Below are 24591 nucleotides of genomic sequence, written 5' to 3'. Positions count from 1 at the left end.
TTTTATTTCAAAAGACTTTCATTTTCTTTGTTATGATTTCTAAAGTAGATGAGTGGATGGAGAACTCTAAGTTCTCTTTTGGCTCAGGAGCTCGATGTGAAGATGTTTCATGTGTGAATCTCAGTCTTTTTCCATTGTTTCCCCATCTATTTGCCACGAAGTGATGGGACCGGACGCCATGATCTTAGTTTTTTGAATGTTGAGTTTTAAGCCAGCTTTTTCACTTTCCTCTTTCACCTTCATCAAGAGACTCCTTAGTTTTTCTTTGGTTTCTGCCATAAGGGTGGTGTGATCTGCATATCTGAGGTTATTGATATTTCTCCCAGCAATCTATTCACTTGAGTATTCTCAAAGTATTTTACAAGTAAATATGGAATTTTCAGTTTAAGGCTGGAGAAGCCAGGGAGCAGACATGGGGAGAGTCATGTATCTTATTTCCTGACGGTATCCAGCTTGGGATCTAAAATGCTGGGAGAGATGGGGACCAAGAAGCAGGATCAGTGGCAGAAGAAACCACTGAGAAATCTCACCACAGTCCTCCAAAACTGGAAGCTTTATTGATTCCCATTCAAGGGGTGTGATTCTGATTAGGTAAAGAAGTCTTAACATCCAGTAACCCAAACCTCACTCCTGAAACCCACAAAGGAAGTATAATTAAAACCTCCTTAAATTTCTTCCCAACCCTATAGCATGAAGTAGTTGAAATCACACTGGAACATGAATCAGGAGTCCTGCATCCTAATTTGAGTCTTGCCACTTCGTAAAGTGGCAATTCTATTTACCATTTGCACCTAAGTTTCCTTATCTATAAAATGAAATTAATATGCTTATCTACCTCCCTGGGTTGGTTATTTTGAGAACCAAGTCAGATAATACATGTAAAATGCTTTGAAAAATTATAGTTATATATAAATATAAAATGGTGTTAATAATGGCATCAGAGCCCATAAACTCTATCCCATACACTTATATTTGTGGGTAAACAATTAGGAACAATGGTTACTAATCAAAAACCACATTGTGAAAAAGAATTATGTACTCTCTCCTTGCTTACCAAGTTTGATGGCAGAATAGTCATTAGGTACATTGACCTTGAAGGCAGAAAATACTGAATTTAAATCCCAGTCCTGCTACCAGCAGTCAGACCTTAGCGATATCTTAGTTGCTTTGGGTCTCATTTTGAAGACAGACACACACACACATACTCACTCACTCATGCTGAGTGAGGGTAATAGATTTTTCATGATGAACCAATGAGATAATACATGCAAAATGTTGGACCCAGTACCTGGCATATGGTGAGCACTCAATAAGCATTAGCTTTGAAAAGTTTCACACATTTCTTGAGCATTTGCAATGTGCCAGGTGTAATTTAGGGAACAAAACAAAAAGATCTGGTTTTTTTGTTAGTTTTTTTTTTTTGGTCACACCACACAGCTTGCGGGATCATAGTTCCCCAAACGAGCGCCAAGTCCTAACCACTGGACAGACAGGAAATTCCCGACATGGTCCTATTTTGAAGAAAGTGTACAAATAAAAACCAACATGTTTACTATGCAAATGCAAAGGCAGTTCAGAAAATGAACTTAGAAACCTGCCTGGAAGACAGATTCCTTCTTGCAGGAGGAATCATTTGGCAGAAGACTTTTGAAGGGATAGTGGAAGTTTGTGTTAAAAAAAAATTTTTTTGATGCTTTTTATTCAACTTTATCGTTTGCCCACAGGCGTTTTTGGATCACTTGAAAAGCCAAGGCTCATGTTTATGCTTGTTGCCCTTCTGGTGATTCACCCTAAACATTTAGCGATTTCACGAGCATGGTTTTTGAAGTTGATTTTACTGGTTATTTTCTCTGCATGAAACATCTGTTGTTTTGTTTTCCTTTCATAGACTCCTTAAGAGCCATACAAACGACCTGTTGATTCGCATCACTTAAAAGTATTTCATCGTTGATGCAGGTTGCTGATCCCTTTAAGGAGAGATGGTGGTGAGGACTTATGACCACTTGTCCCTCTCTGGAAGAGCTGGAGGTGACGGGGATAAACAGGCAGGGAGTGGAAATTGCAGTGCAGAAGGATTTGCTGTTCTGGCAAGAATGGAAGGTTTACAGATAGTTGCAGATGAATGTACAGATATAGCCTTTTATTTGCCAGATACCTTGCTACCAAATGGATGTATCTTTCACACTTCTACCAATCGTGTTGGCAGTGAACTGGGGAGTCAGAGATGTTGCCCTCAGTAGAAGAAATATCACACTTTTCTTTGGGTTTTCTGCTTTCTTGCTGCTGCTGCTGCTTATTGCTTCAGTCGCGTTCAACTCTGTGCAACCCTATGGACTGCAGCCTGCCAGGTTCCTCTGTTCCTGGGATTCTCTAGGCAGGAGGACTGGCGTGGGTTGCCATGCTGGCCTCCTGGGGATCTTCCTGACCCAGGGATCAAACCCAGGTCTTCTGCACTGCAGGCAGACTCTTTCCTGCTGAGCTCTCAGGGAAGCCCCCTTCTGCTTCCTTACTGTTGGCTAAATCTCTCAGCTTAACTACACATAGAAAGATGTTGAAAGCCGTGTTTACTCTGTATCTGCTTCTACACCAGCAACTGCGATGTTAGAGAAAATTTAATTGGCATCTAACAGAAATCATCTGTTAGCTTATAAAAGTCACAGAATCTTAAAGATTTTGGGGCAGGAAGAACCTAAGAGGGTTTGTAATTCAGCCTCTTCAATATCACAAATGAGCAAAGTGGCCCAGGGAGGCTGAGTCCATCTGTTCCAGAGTCCTCTGAAAGGGCTTTGGTCAACATTTTCCATGATGGTGATTTGAAGAGACCTATAGTACCTTTCGATTGCTGTAGACGTAAATGAATTGTCTTGCTCCCCTTTGTAAGCTGTGGAAGATACAGACCAAAGTAAAAATCTGGCAAATCCCAAGAGAAGAGAAGCCGGTAATACTGATGTTAATGTATTATTGGTGCTCTGTGTTTGGTGCTGAGTGAAAACAATTTGATTCACTCCCCTCAAGTCCAGGGCATCTGATCCAAGAACTCTGAAATAAGGATGAGGTTATCAACAACAACAATAACAACAGTCACCAGGACGGGATGGTATCTTGCCCCAAAGCCAAGAGACAGTACCGCAATACCACAGCAAGTCTGTGCCCGTGAGACCCCACCGCCCTGTGTGGTTTGAGAAATGAACTGCTGGATTCAGGATTTCCTGTTTCTCGGAGCGATGCTCCCCAGGAGAAAGCAGTTGGCAGGACGTGGAAAAGCCATCTTTGGCGGGCAGAGAGACCATTTCCTTAAGAATCTCACTTGGAAGCTAGAGTGCTTCATAGACAAGCCGCGCAGGCGGACGGCCACCAGCCCACCCGCCGTCTCCTCCCTTCGCCCGAGAGACGCCCACCGCCGGGCCCGCGCCGGGCCACGCCCCTGCCCCGCGGCTCACCCCACCCTGCGGCTCTGGGGGTCCCGGCCGGGCGCCTTTTCCTACCTGGCTCTCTCGGGGGCTCCCCAACCCGCCGCTTGGCCCGGGGCTGGGGAGGGCAGGTGCGGGGCGGATCGTTGGCCGCGCGGGTCCTCGCAGGAGGGGCAGGCGTCCGCGGTGACGGAACAGAAGCCGCGAGAGCCACGGCGCTGCCCCCACAGCCTCGGCCGGGCGGCGGCCGGTCGGGGGCGCAGCATCCGCGCGCTCAGGGCTCGGCGGGCAGTAGCTGCCGCCGCCGCTCACTCGCCGGCCGGCCGGCCGGGGAACCCGGGGCAGCCTCCGGCCCAGGGGCGGTGGCAGCGAGACCCCGCCCCGCCCGGCCGGCCCGCGCCTATCGCGGTCCGCGGCCTGGTCACGCGGGGAGTGGCGCCGCGAGCTCCGGGCCATCGCCCGGCGGCGGCTAGAGTCGCGGCGGGCCGGGACGGGGGCTGAGGGCGGAGGGTAGAAATAGGGGCGGGCGGGCCGCGCCAGTCCCCGAGCCGCGCGCGCGGAGCCGACCGAGCCACGCCGAGGGCGCCGAGCGAGGCGGCCGAGCCCGAGCACCCATGCTGCTGCCGCTGGCCTGGGGCTCGCTCTTCTTCCCGGGGCTCTTCGGGGTCTGCACCTGGGGGCTGCGGCGCGCGCGGCCCGCCTGGACCCACCACGACTGCGTGATGATCAGCACCAGGTACGGGGCGAGCCCGCGCCGCCGTCCGGCTACCCGCCCCGGCCGCGCCCGCCCCGTGCAGAGCCCAGGGCGGAAAAGGGGGGCGACAGGAAGCGAGGGGGCTGCCTCTCGGGTCCTCGCCCCTCCGCGGCGCCGGCCGGAGCGCTCCGAGGACCCTGTGCGTCCTGCCCCAGAGGGAAGGAGGAAGACGGAGGTGGCTGGAGGCGGTTGCCGGGGAGGGGTGGGGGTGGCGAGAAGCGGGGGTCGGCTGCCCGCGCTGATGAGGACCGGGAGGAGCGTCTCCCGACCTCCGACATCTACCAGTGGCTTGGGGGGTCAGCAGCGGGGTGGCGGCCCTCGGTGCCCCGGCAGCCTGGGGAAAGTCAGGTTGCAGGGTTCTTGCTTCATGCTGTCCGTGGGGCTGGATTGAGGGCGCTCTTCACCACCCCACCCCACCCCGTTTCTCTTTTCTGCCGCTCGTTAGGCTGGTTTCTTCCGTGCAGGCTGTGTTGGCCACCGGGTCTGGGATCATCGTCATCCGCTCCTGCAGCGACGTGATCACCGACAGGTAACATCCGATGCGGATACCGGTTGAAAGCTACACAAATCACAGCCCCGAACTCTTTCGAGGTTTCCACAGTTGAGTGGCTCACAGTCACTAGTTCTTTATCAGCGTAAGCCACCAGACAGCTGATTAATGGGTGAAACTTGGGCACCATAATTAGTTCCCTTCTCTCTTCACCTCCTTCAGCATCGCCAGCTTAGAAATGCTAGAGAATGACATTTAGAGACTTGAGTCTGATTTAAGGCGTGTTAGAGGACAGTGTGGTCTATCGACCCAAGTTCTTTATGAGATTGATACCTGTGAACATTACTCAAAAGTGAAAGCAAGACTTTTGATGCTTTTACATGACCTCCCTGGGGTCCTGCTCTGGACTCCAGGGCCAAGGTATGTCCAGTGTGGTTAGTAGAGCCCTCCTAAGGAAAGGAACAAACTCCTCATCCCTTTCCTTACAAATGCTGCTTTCCTCTTTCATCTGAAAGATGAAGGTGATGAAGAGTTTTCTGGAGCTTTTGGAAAACTGACTCCTGTGTGTGTTAGAGCTCAGTCCAGGGCTGGGGCAGCAAATGTGCATCCGGTAAAACATATCATAAAGACCTGGACTCTCCTTTGTATAGTATTTAGACCTGTGCAATGGTGGTTCCCACCATCTCACCCCCTACTTTTAAAGCCATCCTTTTCATTTGTCTTCTCAGAATCACTCTTTCTTCCTCACAGATAAGTTGAAGAGCGACTGTCAAATGTGCGGGGAACGTTAATAGCCTGTCCTGATCCCTTTCTCATGGTGACTTACTTAAAGTCTTGCTTTTTGCCTGTTGGGACTGGAATGGCAGGGGAGCCTGAGTGGGGCGTCTGACTCACTGTGGCCTGCAAATTCTGTGCCTGGATCTTACTTGAGATTTGTCCTGCCATCATGATGTTTGTGCTTTTCTTTTTTTTGCCTCGTTTTAGACAAGACCAGCTATTAGCAACGCACTGTAGATGCTGAGAGAAGACAGGTCAAGTGACTTTGACTGCATACATCTAAGGCTAACAGCTTTTGCTTGGCTGGATTCAATATGTATTTTAATTGAGCATTTTCTGATGTTGCAGCAAGCTCCCTCACTCCAGTCTGTCAGGTCAAACTTGACACCCGCCTCCTTCGCAGAGGTAAAGGCGGATGCAGCCCCACAGTACTCCTGGGCAAGCTGCAGGGAGCTGCTAACACATTTCAGAAAAGAGGTCTGCACACGATTAACTTTCAGTTCTTTAGCCCTGTGTCTCAGGGGCTTGGGCATCTGAGTTTGGCTTTCAGGGTCCTTCTTTTGTGTAACTTTATCCCTTAGATTCATTCTCTGCTTTCAGAATGGAGACAGACACCACCCTCACTTTGCATGGATGTACAAGGATGCTTCAAAGGCACCTAGATCATCTTGGGGCAGGGAAAAAGGCTTCCGGGTTCATAGTCTGTTCATCCAAATATTTTTCTATCATATGCCCTTGAACTTTAGGCCTTCATATAGAATGTCTGTAGGTAGGGAGAGATGTCTATGAATCTTGCCAAATTATATGCAGAATGTGTGGGGCCAGGGCTTTTATCATCATCTTAAAGAGATCCAGATCCTTAAAAGGGCTGAGAGCCACAGCTCTAGGCAATTTCTCTATTTAAGCACTTATTTTGTTTGTTTGTTTGTTTTGGCCATACTGTGAGGCTTGCTAGACCTTAGACCAGTGATCTGCCAGCAGTGACAGTGTAGAGTCCTAAACACGGGACCACCAGGGAATTCCCTAAGCACTTATATTTGGACAGTACTTTTTACATTTTAAAGGACTCAGGGCTCACCAGTGGCTCAGTGGTAAAGAATCTGCCTGCCAGTGCAGGAGACACAGGTTCAATCCCTGATCTGGGAAGATCCCACAGGACGCGGAGCAGGGGCCCGGGAGCTGCAACCACTGAAATCCTCTAGCCTAGAGCCCGTGCTCCGAAACAAGAGAACCATTGCGAAGAGGAGCCCCCGCTCACCGCAACCGGAGAAAAGCCTGTGCAGCAATGACCCACCACAGCCAAACATAAATATAACCTAAAAAATAAAAGAACTCTTATCAGGAATTTCCTGGAGGTCCAGTGGTTAGGACTCCACACGTTCACTGCCAAGGGCCCAGGTTCAATCCCTGGTTGGGGAACTAAGATCCCATAAGCCATGGCGGTATGGCCAATAAATAAATAAAAGAACTCTCCTACTTTTGACTTTCTAATCTTCACAATGACTTTATCAGGGAAGAAAGACAAGGATTATTGTCTTCATTTAATAAAAGAAGTAGTTAAGGTCCAGGCTAGTGGTAGCTGAAATTATAATCCAGATTGCTTGCTAGTAAATCTTTGGGGAATTCTGATAGCCACACTTTCTCATCTTACTGAATCGGTACTGTGTGCAAAATTTGAAAACCCTGGGCTCCACTCAAGGGGAGAGGTCAGTTATATTTCAGCTGAGCTTTTAGTAGCTCTTCATAGTTGTTTTAATTGAGATTGCTTCAAGAAAGCAGTGGAGACCACAGATGGGCAGCAGAATAAATACTGCATCTTTTTTTACCTCAATGGAACTTGGCTGTTAATTGACCTGCATGAATATTAAATCTGCCATTACTTGTTTGCCTGTTTCACAGCTTACACATTATTTAGTTCTGCTGTGGTTAAGTGTGGAATGATTCAGGAACCAGAATGTGAATGGCACTCTATATGTTCCCAGTGTTGCCTGTTCAGTGGATGGGCTCCTTTGGTTAAGTCACCTGGGACAGAGGTAAAGATACAGACGTGAGGCCCTTGGCACACCATGTGTAGTCTCTGGGGTATCGAGTCCTAAATAAGCACTGCAGGCGATTCTGATGTTTGGGTAGTTTGAGCCACCTAGTAGTGAAATGTTTCATCTACCTAACATGTGGGTGCTCCATTAAACTTAGCTGATTTGGTGAGTCTAATCCTTCTCCAGATAGTACATCATTTTAATTTTTTTTTCCCATATATTTTCTGTAGAATGGCTTTTTTGGGACCAAAATTTCCGACATTATGTAGAGACTTCCCTTCAAGTCTGCTCTGGGACAGTGATAAAGCTATCATTTTGACTCAGCAAATATTGATTCAACTCCTTTGGACAAGTAAATGGGAACCCTGTCTTTTGTCCGGGTTCTCTTTGGGTATCTGTCCGATGTAAGGTAGTCCTTGAGATCTGGGCTCGTTTCCAGACACATTTTTCTTAATGAGTGGCAGAGTTCAGCTGTGCAGTTGTAAAGAAAATGGCCAGGGCTGCTTCCAGAAACTCCCTAGAGTGGGGCTGCAGACAGATGTAAGAGAAACTCAACTGCTGAGTAACAAGTGGAGTTAAACTGGAAATATTGGATTTGGGATGTGGGCTACCTTCCAAACCAGTTTCTTGGTGGGGCAGTTGAATCATTGGTAGAGGTCTCTACCTCAAAGTCAGCCTGTATCACGAAGCCCCAAAAAGGCCATTACAAAGGAGTAGGCAAATAGTGATGGCAAGTCACCAAAACGCAGGGTGCTGAGGGAATCCTTGCTTTCTAAGGCTTTGGCACTTACCAGTTCGCCCCGTAAATTTAAAGAAAGTTGTTCACTCTCCCTGTCAGTTCCAGCATCTTCACTGTGAAGTATCTGGGGTCAAGACAGCTGATGAAGTACAAAGCCAAAGCAAACGTGTTTAAGTGGAGGCTGGCTGTGAATCTTCATAATTGATGCCCATAATTACTTCCTGGACCGTGTATGTGCTTTCTTTCAGGCACTGGCTTGCCCGAGAGTATGTCTGGTTTTTGATTCCCTACATGATCTATGACACCTACGCCATGTACCTCTGTGAATGGTATCGAGCCGGGGACCAGAGCAGCAGACATCCCCTCACCATTTTTCGAAACTTCCTAAGCAAAAACCGCCTCATGATCACACACCATGTGTTCATTCTGCTTGTTCTCGTGCCCATCGCCCAGGTAATGGCCTCCCAGCAGCCACCAGGTCACTCGTTTCTCTTGTTGAACTGGGCACCCTGACTGTCAGATTCACCCTTTTCCTCCCCTTCGCTGCCTTACCCACAGCCCTCCTGCCAGCTGCTGCCACAGTGATGGGAGGAATTACATCTGAAACTTCTGGTCCCCCTTACTGGTGATTCCCTAGCCCTCAAGGTTTCTCCAGCATTTGTCAAAGGTTCTGCCTTTAGTTCATTGAAGATTAAAAATCAGGGACTTCCCTGGTGATCCAGTGGCTAAAACTCCAAACTTCCAGTGTAAGGAGCCTGGGTTCGATCCCTGGTCAGGGAACTAGATCCCACATGCCACAGCTAAGACCTGGCATGGTAAAATAAATAAATATATTTTTTTAAAAAGATAAAAACCAATATACAATACAACCTAAAGACTGTTTAAAGAAATGAGAGTAGCTCCATCAACTGGTTATTTGCCCTAATAGTGCCCAGAGAGGGCTGTATACATTATTTTGGTGTCACAAAAGCACAGACTCTCAAAACAAAAAGCCTGCTTCCCAGATCTGCTTTTCCTCCCCCATAAAAAAAACTCACCCAACAAGGAAGAGAAATGGGAATGCAGAGGGGATAACGAGTCATTCCCGAGGACCTACCAGGTGACAGGTGCTTGGTTTAAAAACTCACAGCTTTCTAACAGTCATTAGAAATTATTAGAAATAATTAGACATGAGTTCCCTGGTTGCTCAGCTTTAAAGTATCTGCCTGCAATGCAGGAGCCGCAGGAGATGAGTGTTTGATCCCTGGGTTGGGAAGATCCCCTGGAGGAGGAAACGGCAACCCACTCCTGGAGAATTCTTGCCTGGAGAATCCCATGGGCAGAGGAGCCTGGCGGGCTACAGTCCATGGGGTTGCAAGGAGTCAGACACAACTGAAGCGACTTAGCACACACGCAAGTAATCAGATGTGATAATTAGAGAACCTGTTAGCCTTCTATGTAGATGAAGAAAGTGGGCTCTGAGCGTTTCCATACCTGCCCTCGGTGGTATACTGTGCTGCTCTTGCACACTGCTGCTTTCCTGAAAGGATAAGAGGAGAAGCAAGAGGGCGTGATTTTGACAAGCCTCTCTTGACTGTGTTGGGACTCTCACATCAAGCATGGGGCCTGGCACGCATTTTATGGAACTGATCTGGCTTCAGTGTCCTTGGCAGGGCTAAGTGGACACCTGAAAGTGGGCTGCAGAGTTTCTTTTGGCTGAGACTGAAATTCAGAGCAAGCCCCGTGTGGATGCAGTTGCCTCTCGACCCTGGGGATTCCAGGCACCATGGAGGCCCCCCCAGTGTGAGCTGGTCTGCACTGGCCCATTGAGCACTTTCCCTCACCCCCCACTCCCACCCCCACATGGTTGCTCAGGGTTGCCCTTTTCAATAGCCCCAGTTAAGAACCTTCCTTCCGGTGGTTCCTCAACCTCCATTACTTATTTCCTCTTTCCTCTTTTCCTCTGCAGAAGCTCAGGGGAGAGCTTGGGGACTTCTTTGTCGGCTGCATCTTCACAGCAGAACTGAGCACTCCATTTGTATCGCTGGGCAGAATTCTGATTCAGGCATGTATGGGTGGAGTGGCAGAAATAGTGACAAGGGAACTGACTCTGCTTTTCCTTGGAGACTGGGGGTGGGGGTGGTTGGAGAAATCCCTTTAGTGCTACAGATAGTGGGGTAGGAGACCCCTGAACAGACTTACAGGTCAGTTGGTCTTCCAAGCCAGGGGGGTGAAATTGTACATTTGATTTCACATTTGATCCAGTTCTTTATGGTGGCTCGGACAGTAAAGAATCTTCCTGCAATCCAGGAGACCCAGGTTTACTCCCTGGGTGGGGAAGATCCTCTGGAGGAGAAAATGGCTACTCACTCCAGTATTCTTGCCTGGAGAATTCCACGGACAGAGCAGCCTGGCGGGCTCCATGGACTCACACAGTCGGACATGACTGAGTGACTTGCACTTTATATATAATTTTTCCTGGTCATAAATGTTTTTAAAATTATTTTTGGTTGCACTGGGTCTTCACTGGTGCTCTCGTTTTTTTCCTCTAGTTGCAGTGGTTGGGGGCTATTCATCCTTGTGTGTGGGCTCCTCATTGTCGCTTCTCTTGTTGCGGTGTGAGGATTCAGTAGTTGTGGCGCATGGGCTTCATTGCCCCGAGGCATGTGGAATCTTCCCAGACCAGGGGTTGAGTCCGTGTCCCCTGCATTGGCCGGCGGATTCTTAACCACTGGCCCACCAGGGAAGTCCATAGATTTTCTCATCTGCTGTTTCTGGGCTCCTGTCAGCTGGGTGGCTTTCACATCTCTGCTGGGAAGAATCTGGGACTGTATGCATGTATCAATACAGCAGCACTTAATGATCTTTTCTACAAGTGTCGGAAAAGGAGACGCTTGACCTGTACACTGGGGGCTCAGGCTAGTCACAACCCGAAGGTGACCTTGCTTTCTCCTTCCCTCTTCTTTTGCAGCTAAAGCAGCAGCATACCCTGCTGTACAAGGTGAACGGAATCCTCACACTGACCACTTTCTTCTTGTGTCGGATCCTCCTCTTCCCCTTCATGTACTGGTCCTACGGCCGGCAGCAGGGACTGAGCCTGCTCCGGGTGCCCTTCCACATTCCTTTCCACTGCAATGTGGCCAATGCCTTCCTCATCGCTCCCCAGATCTACTGGTTCTCTCTGCTATGCAAAAAGGCAGCCCGGCTCTTTGATGTTCCTCCAGCCAAAAAGGACACTTGATGGCTCCCATGAGTCAGGCAGCGAGGCCGCCTCCGCTCTGTATTCCCTGGACCAAATTGCAAATTGTGTCTTGGGTGGCCTCAGCCTTTTGGGTATTGTTCAGCAGATGGATTTGAGTTTTTCTAAAGGATATTCAGTATCACCTCCCTCGTCTAACCTGCCCCTTTCGCAAAAGCACTTTTTCCCTTAGTAATAACTGTTGGATCCTGTCAGAGTTCCAGTGGCAGCGAGGTGGTTTTAATGCAACGCCCAAGGATCCTTCTTGGGTCTTACCTCCAGGGCTCTGGGAGGTAGAAACAGGGAGTGTGGAGAAAGGGGTACCAAGGTGCTAAGCAGCTGGGCATCTGCCTGGTCCTAATATTGGTGGCTCCCCACCTTTCCAACCACTCAGGGCAGTATCTAGACACTGGGCCAGCAGAAGCAAGTGATAACTTGGTTCTTTACATAATTTTTTGTAATGCTGGCCTGGGAAAAGCACTGTGGGTAGGTAGTTTTTTATTGTTTACTAAATAACCCATTGGTCCTTTGCCTCATTCTCATCCATGTGCCAACATAAAATCCTGTCTACTGACTTCCAATCAGAAGTCTCTCTGGCAGGGTGCAGTAGGATGCAGGGATGGGGGCCTGAAGCACCTGAGTAGGCAGGAAGGCCCGTGGGTGAGCACCTCTGCAGGCTGACTTGGAAAGACCAATGTCAAACTTATGAGCTTGTTGTCAACAGGTAAGATACTGTTCCCTTTTTAAGCACCCTTAAGCCCAGCTTCTCCCATATCCACACACACGGGATGCTCTTGTTAAAAACTACAGGGGTAACACAAAATGACGGCTGCTGAGCTATTCTCTGGGTAACCCCACTCTTTGACACTCCTTTTCCTATGGGGTAGGATGGACTTCAGTATTCCAAACCATGAGATGTCTCATCTAGACAGCTTCCTGATAAGCCAGAGCTTGTGGTCCAAAGCCTGTTCCTCTGAGTTACCACCGTTTAGCCACAGAAGGCTGGAGAGCAAGAGTGCAAGACAGCCCTGGCCCAAATATGTTCTGTGGACTGACTCCTACCTACCATTTGCAAATAGCATCCTCTGGTGCCAACACTAATTATTCCTTAACAAAAAGGAAGGATTTTAGAAACTGCTACCATGGAATTTCTTCCCAAGTGGTAGCGAAAAACTAGATTTTTTTAAAAAGTGCCTTTAATTCATTGTTGTCTGAACTTTTTAAAGTACTGAATGTGTGACAGTGTCTCAAATTTTGACTATTTCAGTCTTTAATGGGTGCCGTTTTAAAAAAATGCTGTAATTTTTTTTTACCGTTTTGTTTACTATCAGTATATCTTTATTAATCACCCCTGTGGTGATTAAATTGCACTAATATTTTCCAACTTAATTCTCATTTGTGAAATACATTCATGCCGACTTCCAGTAAGTGACTATGTGTCTTTGTTTCTGGTCTGTGTTCTTATCAATGTAACTGGCAGAGGTGGGCTGTTGCGGGGAAAGGGGATATGTGAACACTTTGAGCCTCTAAGAGGGCCTCGCTCATACCTCACTCTAAAGTGTTTCTGTTATTGACGGTGCCAAGAGTTCTAGACTTCACGCCCAGTGGTCATGTAACTTTAGGCCCTTTCTTCTCTTCCTAGGTGAATCCCAACTAGGAGTCAGGAGGGTGGTAACCCGATTGTAGGCCAGACAGAGCCAGCCCACTAACCTGAACCCGAACCTAAAGGTGCAGGAGGGAACCCGAATACTGCCTCACTATGATGGGGAGTATGGATCTGTCCTTCCTTGCCTCCCAGTTAAATACCTCACCAGTCATCCAAGTTCTATAATATATCCTGGACAACCTTAAATTTGCCTTTTCATGCATCCACACACACCATCTTCTGCTCCCACATGTTTTTCAAAACCGTGACAACCCATCCTAGGCAGAAGATAATTGCACCCATCCTTTGAACACGTCTCTGCTGTGTTTACCAGTTTCAGCACAGCCCCTTTGGGATCCAGTGAATAGATGGAGGCGACACTGGGGGGCAGGAGTTCTTGACTCAGGACACTCATTTTCCTGAGGTTACTGACCTACCCCCTGAACACTTAATGTTCTTGGCCCAACCTCCTCCTTTTACAGTGGCTGCAGGCCTTGTGGGCACACAAATCACTTGGCCAACTGGTAGCAGAAAAAGAGTCCTTTTCCTAGCTCCTGCCCTTTCCAAGACACCACAAAATGTCTCTTAAGAGTTTCAGTGCAAAAGAACGTATGTGCCAAAAAAAAAAAGAACGCATGTGCCTTGTAATCTGTCTACCTGAGTGTTTCACCTTTAGACTTATTTCTAGGGAGAAGTACAATGATGAACATGTTCGCCCTAGCTAAGAGCTCAGGTCAAGGTGAGCCCAGTTTCAGAGTGTATTGAGGAGCCAAACCTATTGAGAAACACTCAAAAGAGGCAAGGTCAAACTCAAAAGAGGATTTTATTACAACCTGTATGTTACAAATGCCTAAGAAACTATTTTCTTTACACTGTTACTGTCTTATTTTGGGGCTCGTGTACAATTCCACTTGACTGAAAAGTTTCTGCTTCTCTGCTCCAGTCCCCATCGAGCCCGCCAAGTGGAGGCCTGGCTGTTTTCTGACCCATGGAGGTCAGAAGTTGCTGATCTTCTGCAGGAGAGTTTGGCGTCGCTCCTCGGGGCTGATGTTCTCGGCGATGGACTTTAAGAAGTGCTGCTCATTTACTTTCTGGAGCAAGGAGCTGACGGAAGGGTTGGTCTTGCTCAGCGTTTCGTAGCAGGTGAGGATCTCCAAGGCCATGACATACAGAGGTTCACAGACCTCCTGGTGGACCATGGCCATGATGTGCAGAACATGACAGAACACCTGCGTGTAGAAAAACAGGGTTTCCTGGGTCAGGTCCTGCTCTTGTCCTTGGGCCCAAGGGCCAACCGACTGTATCAACCGAACGGAGTCCAGGAGATTGGTCAGACTGTTGCAGAGGAGCTTGACCACGTGGCTCCAGCCCTCCACGGGGAGCCAGTTACGGCAGCTCTGGCTACAGAGAAACTGAAAAGCTCTAAGCAAGAGCACAGAGAGCTGGAGCTCCTGGGCAAAGGGCTTCAGGTTGAGCAGAGGCACGAACTGTATATACTCCAGGCTGTAGGGGACATGCAGGAGCTGCTTCTCCAGCAGTCTCCGGGTCAGCTGGTGAAGGCACTGCCATTCCTGGGGGCTGCACCATGGCATGACCTGCACCAGGGCCACCAGGAAGCCCTTGCTGAACAACCTGACCTCCTCAGGGTTGCCCACATCCACCACCAGGAGGGCGAGCATCTGCTCAGAGATGCTGCTAGAGATGGAGGAGCACTCCATCCAGGCCAGGAGGCCTGTACCAGGCCCATACCCGGGGTGGGCCTGGGAGGTCCACTCGTCCTCAGAAAGCTTACAGATCTCAAAGAGCGTGGCTGGCACCTCACACTTGAAGTGGCCCTCAAAGAAGCTCTTCAGTCTCAGCCCCACAGTCCAGTCCAGTTGCTCCAGCTTCCGGTGGAGCCAAGACAGGGACTTGACCCAGGTGTCCGAGGAGAAGGTGTCGGCATTAGCTGAGACCACCTCACAGAGGAGCTCCAGGATGTGGATGGCCAGGTCCTTCCCATCCAGGGGGAGACAGCGCTTCTCCTTGGGGAGCTGCCAGTATTTGCTGAAGCCATCAAGGAGCTGGCACAGGCTGAAGATGAGCGGGAACGGAGAGCAGGACTGCAGCCAGTATTCCTCCAGGTTTGTGCTCCCTTCCAGAGTCTGGATGAAGATCCTCAGACTGAGATCCACCTCTTTGACTTCCAGCATTAAGAAAGGCAGGACGAACTCCTTTAGCACCTCATCTGGCTCGAGCAGAGCAGCAACTGGAATCCCTTGGGGCTTTGTAGGACTCACCAGGCAGCTCAGGAGCTCCAGAAACTGCTTCTCCTCCCGGGGTGTCGAGAGCTTGGTCCAGACCGTTTCTTTGAGACAGGATACCATGAATGTGGTGGAGCGGTCGGGCCCCTGCTCTTCCGTGAACCGGAGGGCGGGGAAGGCAGTGAGAATCTGAGCCAGGAACTTGTGGGTGCCAAAGTTGACCACAGCCATGCTGCACACTTTCTTCACTGTGATCTCCGGGTGCAGGATGACCAGGCGGGCCACGGAAGCAACAGCCTTAGCCAAGCCCTGTTCAGAGGCGCTCTGTGTGAGCTGGTTGAAAGTCGTGTTGAGGTCCTCCTGAAAGCCCTCCAAGTGAGCTAACAATTTCTCGGAGAGACCCTTGTGCCCCCAGGAGAGCAGGACCCCAGAGAGGACTTTATTTTTATCTGGCAGAGAGAGGTGTGCGTAACACTCCAGGATCAAGTCGACCACTTGTTTGATCTGAGGTTCGGAGACGGCCCTGTCTGTCGTGCCGACTTCCATCACCGTCTCCAGCAGCTTTAACACCAGGCCCGGCTCTTGGAAGAGAGCCCGGTTGTTGAGCAGGCATGACAGCCACTCGTCCGAGAAGGCCCACTTCCTCTCGGAGGCAAAGATGTAGCACATCTCCATGTGGCGGTCCATCTTCTGCTCGATGATGGCCATGGCAATGGAGGCGGTAATGTCCTGCTCGCTGCCCTTGCTCCTCACTACCCTGTTCGTCTTCCTCAGGAAGTCCCCCACGCACTCTGCCAGCTCGGAGACCACCTGCCTCTCCTCCTTGGCCAGGCTGGTGGTGTCCAGGTAGAGCTTCAGGTTCTGGCTGAAGGAGGTCAGGCTGTCGCAGAGGCGGAAGCTGTCGTAGCTGGTCCCCTGGCTGCTGTTGAGCAAGGCCTGCAGCTCCTCCCCCCACTCCTGCAGCAGGCTGCGCAGGAACTCGAAGCCCACGAAGATGGTCTCACTCGGCAGCCTGGCCAGGGAGGTCAGGCTGATGTCCCGCTCCGCCTCCTTTACCTTCTCTGCCAGTGCCTGCTGGTGATATGGGTTCTGGGTGTCCGAGTTCCACACAGAGATCACCGTGGCCAGCTTGTCCAGGTACACGGTCACGGACACTTCCTGGGGGTCCTCCTCCATCAGCGCAAACACGGTCAGCATGTCAGCCAAGTTGGCTAAGGCGCAGCACTTCATCCCAGGGCACAGGATCCTGTCCTGGATTTGTTTCAGCCCCGTGAGCAGCATGGCCAGCAGGGGCATGGTTGGACACACATCTGGATCAGACTTGAACCTCTTCGGGGGGTGGGAGAAGTCATCGGAGGAGGACAGGTACTTGTGGGCCATTGTCCGGAACTGGGAGAGCAGGGGGTCCTGCTGATTGCCCTTGTGCTTCATCATTTCCCACCAGACGTCGAGGAAGAAGGCCACGTCCTTGGAAGAAGTGTCGATGGTCATGTGCTCCAAAAAGCGCTCTAGTTCTGCACGGCAGACAGTGGTGGGCAGGGCCATCAGGAGCTGGATAAAGAGTCCAGAGGCTTCCAGTGACTTCAGCAGCTCAAAGAGGACTGTGTGATTGATGGTGGGGATCATGTTGCCCACAGAGAAGAACACATCTTCCTGCCAGCGGGTTTCCATGTCGGAAGGAGTGATGGGGTAGGGCTCTAGCACCTTGGCCCAGATGACGATCAGTGCTTTCTTCTTCCAGGCAAAGGACTGGGAGCAGGCTGTGGCAGAGGAGATCTCCCTCAGAGCCTCCACAATGGGCCGCCCAACGTGCTCCCAGTCAGACTTGGTCAGTTCAGCCAGCGCTTTGGGGCGGAAAAGCTGCTCGGCCAGCAAGAAGCCCCCGTGCAGGATAGTCATTTCCTCACAGATATTCAAAGGTCCTGCGAAGACAGAAGTCCAACAGGATAGAACATGGTGAAAAATTTTCCAGAACAGTAAGCAGAGGTTAGAGAGAGACAGCAGTTGGTTGGTGGGCTGTCATGATTAGGGGTACAGATGATAAGGGTTCTGAATGAGGTCGGTGGGAGCGGGGGAAAAAGGCGTGGCTCCAGGAGCTGCTGCAGACCTGGAGTCGAAAGATTTACCCGAGGAATCAAAAAGGACTCCCAGCTCTCTAGGGGCTTCCCTTGGTGGCTCAGTGGTAAAGAATCTGCCCGCTAATGCAGGAGACCTGGGTTCAATCCCTCAGTCAGGAAGAGTCCCTGGAGAAAGAAATGGCAACCCACTCCAGTATTCCTGCCTGGGAGATCCCATGGACAGAGGAGCCTGGCAGGCTTACAGTCCAGCAGGGGTCACAAGAGTCAGACATGACTTACCGATTAACTAACAACAACAAAGCTCTCTAGCCTGCAACTGGGAAGACAACAGGCACCGCTGGACACAGGGAACACAAGAACTGGGCTGGGAGGGAACACTGGTCAGTTTTGGTCATTTGGACTTTGAAGGAAGAACATTAGAGATGTCCTCTGGCAATGGGACCAGGGGGCTGGAAAGTCAGCCTTGAAAGGCAACTCAAGGAATCTGCCTGGAGGTGAGGCCCTCCAGCAAAGGATGGACCAGCAGAGGCTTTGGGGAGGAAGTGTTGAGAGAGAGAGAGAGAGAAAGAAAACAAGGACAGAACCAAACTACAGCAGCCACCAAGTACGTACTGCAGGACACGACACTGAGCTTCTAAGGAACAATACAGACTAGGAGGGGGCATGGACCAGGGCTGTGGGTACAGCAGCACTCAGACAAGTGTGGCCTCCTTACTTCTCTCTAAAAATCTTGTCTTGCAAGTGGATCTCAAATGCTCTGCCTTTTAAGGAAACAATTCAATTCCTACAACTTTTTCCATCAGAGAATAAGCTGCTAAGGGTCCTGGTTTCTTTTGTAGAAACCAAGAGGAAAATAGATAAAAAAAAAAGACTGCACTTGATTCAGAAGAGTCCTTTCTTCAGTGAGCCATGAGTCAACATAGACTTAGCAAGGAAGGGGATGTTTAGACAGACATGTATTAAATCCTAGCTCAGCCATTCAAAAGCGGTGTTATCTTGGACAGATTACTTCTCTGAGCTTCCCTTCTTGCATATGTGGGGATAATACAGACTGCACATTATAACTGTGAGGGTCAAATATTAACAGTACATACTAGGCAAGCCTTTGGCATTGGGTCTGTGCCCACTGTTGGCTCCCAAACCCATCTCTCAGGGCTGCTGAGGGTTAAATAAGATATAGCTACAATAAGTCCGACATGACTGAGTGACTGAACAACAATTAGACAGGACAAAGAGTCTGAGACTTCCCTGGTGATCGAGTGGTTACAACCCCAGGCTCCCAATGCAGAGGGCCAGGCAGGGTTCAATCCCTGGTCAGGCAACTAGATCCCACATGCCGCAACTAAAAGATCTCCCATGTCACGACTAAGACTGGGTGCAACCAAAAAAAGAAAAAACCCTGATTAGGTGCTTGATGAACTCTGGTTCCCCCAAACCTTTCCACCGTTGGCAGAACTGGAATCTTGACCCTACTCTTTCCCTTCCTCCAGCTCAGAAACATCACACAGAGCTCTCGAAGGTGTATTTCCTTTGGCTGAGAAACTAAATCACTGTACAAACACTGCTCACTCTTCAATATTCCTGACTTCTCCCCTCTTTCTCAGGGCCAGTCCCTCGTGCCCCCAAAGACACAGCTTCTCCATCTTCATGGGCCAGGGTTCTAGCCTGCCCTTTCCATTAGGAGCGTAAATACACTGTTTTCTGCTGCAATCCACTGTTCGCGAGGGCACGCCACCTGGCTGCCCAGTGGCTGAGGCAGACTCCCTGGAGGAGCTGGGTTGCTGAGGAGTCTCCCTGGGTGTTCTGGGCCTTCTTTCTGGCTCAGGCTGCTCTGCCAGGGCCCCCAAATAGGCTCCCTTCTGACTCTGTACATTTAATTTTATTGCACTATCCACTCAGTTGAGATGTTTGGAACCAGAGACTCACCTTCCAGGGACATTTGTGCTACCTGAAGGAGTAAGTCCCAGAAGCAGTTAATGGCTGGGCAAATCCCAAGTGTTTTATCACTTATGGTTAACTGGTGCTTGTGAGTGCCCACTCCTTATGTTGATTAAGTGCTTACTCTGTACCAGGCACTGTGCTGGTTGGTATGCGTATAAGATCTCTTTTGATGGTGACATTAACCTTTTGAGGACCATTCCTGTTGCAGAGATGAGAACGTTAAGACTCCGAAGCAATTTGCGCAGTATGTCGGAACTCTAAAGCGGTGGGACTGGGAGAGAGATCACCGCAGCTCCAGGCTCCACACTCTACCAACTCTACCCCCCCAGCATGGAAGAGCTGGCTGGGGGCAGGGTCCAGAATATTCCTCTACAGCCTCCTAATACTGGCACACCTTTGGAAGCCTCAGCCCAGCCCTTCCAGGACAGCCTCCAGGTCTCAGTCCCTTAGGGGCACGTCTGGCAGGAGGGGGCTGGCGCTGGGCAAGCAGCTGCACTCCCTTCTCCCAGACCTGGCCTCTCAGTATTCAAGAAGCACGTGCCACCTCCGCTGCCGCAACCGGCGCCCACAACTGCTGGTCTGAAGAACGCTAGTCCCGCGCAAAGGCACCAGGCTCGCCCCTGTACACACGTGACCTCAGTGAAAAGTTGCCCAAACTCCGGTGAAACGGATATGGTATCATCTTCTTCTATCCATGAGCACCTCAAGAGAGTCAGACACTTGCTCAAGAACTCAACAGACATTCAATGAATGAGACTGTCAGGGATCCAAGCGGATTCTCCCAGGCGCTCCCGGAGCCCGGCCTTTTCCAAAACACGTGCCCGAACCTGACAACTCTCGGGAACGTAAACTTCTCATCCGCTGGGCCCTTCGCGTGGAAAGGGGCCCGGAGCTGGTCAGAGGCGGGCGGAGGAGTGGTGGGCTAGAGCCCGGCCTCCCGACCCCCGGTCTCCAGGACACCCTCGCCTTCCCAACTCCCTCCCAGGCCCGGAGGTCTCCCTGAGCCCAGGCCCGCTCAGCACTGCCTGGTCACCGGTTGTGGGACCGTGGCCCACGTGGGTCCGGGCCTGGGAAGCCGAACACCCACCTAGGTCCATGGCGGCGACTCCGGAGGCGGCGCGGGCCGCCCTTCCCCCTCCGCGCTGAGAGGACGACGTCGGCGTCACGGCACAATGGGCGGCCCCGGGGGGCGGGACAATAGGCCGTGCCTCGGCCCCAGCCCGCAGTCTCAGCTCGGCATCCGGGCGGTACAGACCCGGCCTCCGCCGCCCCGCGCGCACGCGCGGTCCCACCTAACCGCCGGCGGCGTCAGGACCGTCAGGCCCACAGCGGCCCCCATCGGCCGGAGTCCTCCCACCAACGAACAGGCAGGTGCCCGGGCCCCCCTCCCTCTCCCCAGGCCCCGCCCCCAAAGGACCGCACACTACCCCCACCCCAGTCCCCGCCGCGCGCAGCCAGGAGTCAGTGCAACCCCCGTTTCCTGGGTTCCAGTTGGTCCTTCCCGATAGCTCTGTCCTCGGCCTCGCATTCTCCAACATCCTGTAATCCCCCCCGCCACAGTTCACCCTCAATTATTACCCCTCCCCAGGCTGCCCATTAACCCGCATGGACACATCACTCCTTGAGAGCCTTCCTCCCCCGCAGCGGGGCTCCTGTCCCACTCCAACACGCGTGGTCCTCAGCACTCTTCCTTCTGACAGCAGCGGTTGCTCCATTATTTTCTGGCATCACAAACACCTTTGAAATGTTAACGGTTGTCCTTCGCAGAAAATGCATGGTGCGAGCCAGAACGCCTGTGTGGGGCCCCCGTTTGTAATCTGTACTGTAAGAAAACCCACGCTTGACGCCTCATTGAGAAAACACACGCATATCCTCTGTCCTTCCCACACATTGTCTTGTCTCCCTTTCCCTCCTTCCCGGCCTTAATCACCAGCCTCGAATGTTTCTAACTCTCCATCCTCCAGCTTCTAGTGCCAGGCACCACCTAGAAAGGACAGCAGGGCCCAGCCTCAGCACCCTCAATGTGCCAAGTGGAGTTTGAGATGGCCTGCGCTGCCATCAAACAGTTGAAGGCGCCGGTGAGCGATCAGGAGAAATTGTTGGTGTACAGCTATTACAAACAGGCCACCCAGGGTGACTGCAACATCCCAGCCCCACCTGCCACCGACCTGAAAGCCAAGGCCAAGTGGGAGGCATGGAATGTAAATAAAGGGATGTCCAAGACGGATGCCATGAGGATCTACATTGCCAAAGTGGAAGAACTAAAGAAAAATGAAGCTGGTTAGGGAGGACAGGGTAGCAGGGCGGCTCTGGTAGGGAAGGAGGCAGTTTAAAGACCTTTTGAGGGCCGAAGTGTCCTGAGGCTGTAACCACCACCATAGCTGAGACCTCAATAAATCACTTTAACATGACGGGTGCTGCACAACTGATGAATGGTGTCTGTGTGATAAAGAGTGTCCTGGGGGGAGGGATCCAAAATCTATGAAAGCGTCTCTCCTTGAGGGAAAATTCTGTTGAAACTGGCTTTCTGTAGGATTGAGTTCCCAGCCTTCCTTTTCCCAGAGCATATGTAGATATTCAGCAAAAGCAGAGGATCTGGGGCAGAATCACGCTCTGACTTGAGGTAGTGAGACCATTCTCCTGAGGTTCAACCTCTGGGAAGGGGAGGGGGAGAAGGAAGGAGAGGAATCTGAGGCCCCTTGTCTCTCCAGGGACTGTTATCACTATTAACCCAACATTATCGGGGTGGGGGTGGGGCCTGGTCTTCCAGAAAGCTGAAGTTAAGTCCCACTGCTAAAAGCCCCTACTGAACACAGGCCTGGTGAAGTTAATGTTTTGAAGGAAGTCAACTTTGAAACTGATGAATTGATGCATCACAACACCGCAGTTGAGAAACATTGGAATGGATGGTTTCAAAATCCCTGCCTCTGAAAGACACATTTAAGACCATGCAACCAAATTTTTCTTGGGACCAGTCCCTTAGCTAGCCTTGGTTTCCGCTTGGGGATGTTTGTGGGAGAGTGTATACATATGTAAGTGGGATTTGCTTGGGGAGCACAACACATCCCTTGACCTGTGCTGGGGCTAAGGCACCTAAGCTCAGCGTCTCCTCTTAAGTGTTTTCATGGAGTCATCAATGCACAATGGTGCCCTGAGACAGGAGTGCTAAATGGTATTATTAAAGACATTCCAGAGAAGAAAGTCGGCTATGGCATGGAATTTCCCAATACTCTCAATTAAAAACTGTTTTCCTAGCTCATGACATAAGGCCAGCTCCAGTTCACGAGGGACTATTTAACAATAGAAGCAACAACCATAAAGAAGACTTCAAAGGGTAAAGGAAACCAGATCTGGCCAGGTATCTTCTTCAAGAACTTGTGTTCACATATTCTCAGTTGCTACAGACTAACCGCATTACCTAAGAATCACATGTACTCAGGATACCACAGTGACTAAAGGCCTATTCCTTTTAACTATAAATTGGACAAGACCCACACTGTACAATGGTGCTGTTCTCTCTGGAAGATACTATGAATACATTTTGATGCTTTTAGGACCATGATGCATATTAAATGTGAATTAATAGTAAAAATGATAATAGAACACCTTGTTCCAAAATATGTCAATTTAGGTGCTGCAGTATATAGCCATACCATTCTGTAAATCACTATAAAAACCCAATAAACTATACCATAAGGACTCTAGACGGCAACTGCAGAATCCTTTTTTTTTAAGGTATAGTATACACAGTGTGCTAAAATTTGGGGGGAAAGAACGTATGTGTATGCTTAATGAGGAGAAAGGGGGTATGGGATTGATGGGAGGAACAAGGCTTTTCAGTAAGTATCTTTTTATACTGTTTTTATTTTTGAACCACTGGCTCTATTACCTTATAAAGAGGTCTGAGGCAAAGGTGCTTCTTTACTTCTCTTTAAGGACAGAGTAATAAGTTTTCTACAGATTTCCCAAGGGTAAAGGAAGGCTATCTTAGACCAAACTGAAATGTCCCATCAACTTCTACCATAAATTTCAGTGGACAAAGGGGAACCCTCCTGGAAACTACGCTAGACCACGATGACATCATGGGACAGGTGAGATAGGCAGAAAGTCACACTGAGGAGCACTGAAAGTCCTGGGCTTTGCTAATTCCATCCCAATGTCAGACAAATGTGGATTTCATACTAACTCTCCAGGCTGACCTGGGAGAACTCTCATATCACAGTCTCTCTGGATTTAAACCCAAGAGATATTTGAACTTCAACTTAATGTATTAGGACCACAACCCTGAAGGTCAAAAAAACAAAATCACTATTCTGAAAACATAACTCTGGAAAAACAGAGGAACTTTACAATTTCATCTATTTAAAAACACCAGCATGGATAAAACCATCTTTAAACCATTACATCCCCAGGGGAGGGAAAGTAATAACTTCTGGTTTAAAATAAGTAGCTGCCTTGTGCAGAGGTCAACTTTTGGACTGCTTGATAAAAGGTAAAAGTGGTACAGTAAATGGTTTTAGGTTGAATAAAATATTAAAGACTGCAACAAAGGAAAAATGACAGGCAATGAGAGAAATAAAAGGGGTCTGGTATCATAAAGCTAAAATGTCCCAGATAGATAAACGACATTCAGTTCTCTTGTGCAGAGCTGAACATTTAAGAGAAAAAATTGGGGGTAAGATAAAGAGGAATCTAGCATGTGTTTAGTACTTACATAAACCACTTATTTTACTATAACAAACTTAGAAGGCCACATCAGGAACTTCCCTAGTGGTCCAGTGATTAAGACTGCATACTTCCACTGCAGGGGGCATGAGTTCGATCCCTCCTCAGAAAACAAAGATTCCACTTACTTTGCAAAATAGAAGGCTACAACAAAGCAGTCTAACACACTGGGAAAAGTATAGTTTCTTTTCAGGAAAACAGTATTACTAGAGAGAAACATCAAGAATTACTTAATAATCTAACAGAAAATCTGAGAATTAATGAATTGTAGTCAAAAGAAGACAGACAAGGCATTTACTTGATTATCCAAAATTCATATAACTTCCCTATGCATAGGAAAAAGGTGAACCAATTGTGGACAGGAGGAACATAGTTTGGTTTGCATTTAAACCCACAATTGGTTTTAGAGGCTATGATTTACAAGTAATTTCATGTATATTGTGTAGGAACTGGTAACTTCTGAGTCAGTCCTTTCCAGTCTCCTTAGTTTCTTCCCTAAAGTGTGAAACTGACCACCACCTTTACATAATGACTCT

The 24591-nt window shown here is 49.6% G+C and overlaps 2 protein-coding genes across 6 annotated transcripts; one reads left to right on the top strand and one right to left on the bottom strand.

Annotated features, from left to right (window-relative positions):
- Positions 1-4000: 4000 nt before the first annotated feature.
- TLCD3A (TLC domain containing 3A) lies at positions 4001-12847 on the top strand. 2 transcript variants are annotated; one of them, XM_020915435.2, is made up of 5 exons: positions 4001-4146; positions 4610-4693; positions 8455-8659; positions 10155-10250; positions 11157-12847. In XM_020915435.2, the coding sequence occupies exons 1-5, from the start codon at positions 4025-4027 to the stop codon at positions 11424-11426; spliced, it is 777 nt and encodes a 258-aa protein (XP_020771094.1). In that variant the 5' UTR covers positions 4001-4024; the 3' UTR covers positions 11427-12847. The 2 variants fall into 2 exon arrangements, with proteins under 2 accessions (XP_020771094.1, XP_020771095.1); XM_020915436.2 differs by lacking the exons at positions 8455-8659; positions 11157-12847 and having other exon boundaries at positions 10155-10244.
- A 1025-nt stretch (positions 12848-13872) lies between these two features.
- On the bottom strand, positions 13873-20672 carry GEMIN4 (gem nuclear organelle associated protein 4). 4 transcript variants are annotated; one of them, XM_020915430.2, is made up of 2 exons: positions 20418-20672; positions 13873-17233 (listed from the first exon to the last, which is right to left on the bottom strand). In XM_020915430.2, the coding sequence occupies exons 1-2, from the start codon at positions 20425-20427 to the stop codon at positions 14064-14066; spliced, it is 3180 nt and encodes a 1059-aa protein (XP_020771089.2). In that variant the 5' UTR covers positions 20428-20672; the 3' UTR covers positions 13873-14063. The 4 variants fall into 4 exon arrangements, with proteins under 4 accessions (XP_020771089.2, XP_020771087.2, XP_020771091.2 ...); XM_020915428.2 differs by lacking the exon at positions 20418-20672 and adding an exon at positions 19842-20267; XM_020915432.2 differs by lacking the exon at positions 20418-20672 and adding an exon at positions 19514-19835.
- Between the last annotated feature and the right edge of the window lie 3919 nt (positions 20673-24591).

This window comes from Odocoileus virginianus, chromosome 17 (genome assembly GCF_023699985.2).
Source record: "Odocoileus virginianus isolate 20LAN1187 ecotype Illinois chromosome 17, Ovbor_1.2, whole genome shotgun sequence".
Taxonomy (NCBI): domain Eukaryota; kingdom Metazoa; phylum Chordata; class Mammalia; order Artiodactyla; family Cervidae; genus Odocoileus; species Odocoileus virginianus.
Note: the sequence above shows the minus strand (reverse complement) of the source record. Positions and strands in the feature narration are given on the sequence as shown.

What these genes read in the sequence shown, in the direction of transcription:
- TLCD3A (XM_020915435.2), top strand. Translation starts at nt 4,025, where the DNA reads ATGCTGCTGCCGCTGGCCTGGGGCTCGCTCTTCTTCCCGGGGCTCTTC. An exon ending in TGCGTGATGATCAGCACCAG is followed by an intron (nt 4,147 to 4,609) that starts GTACGGGGCGAG and finishes GCCGCTCGTTAG; the next exon opens with GCTGGTTTCTTCCGTGCAGG. An exon ending in TGGGCAGAATTCTGATTCAG is followed by an intron (nt 10,251 to 11,156) that starts GCATGTATGGGT and finishes CTTCTTTTGCAG; the next exon opens with CTAAAGCAGCAGCATACCCT.
- GEMIN4 (XM_020915428.2), bottom strand. Translation starts at nt 20,073, where the DNA reads ATGTCTGTTGAGTTCTTGAGCAAGTGTCTGACTCTCTTGAGGTGCTCA. An exon ending in CTTGAATACTGAGAGGCCAG is followed by an intron (nt 17,234 to 19,841) that starts GTCTGGGAGAAG and finishes CTGTCTTCGCAG; the next exon opens with GACCTTTGAATATCTGTGAG.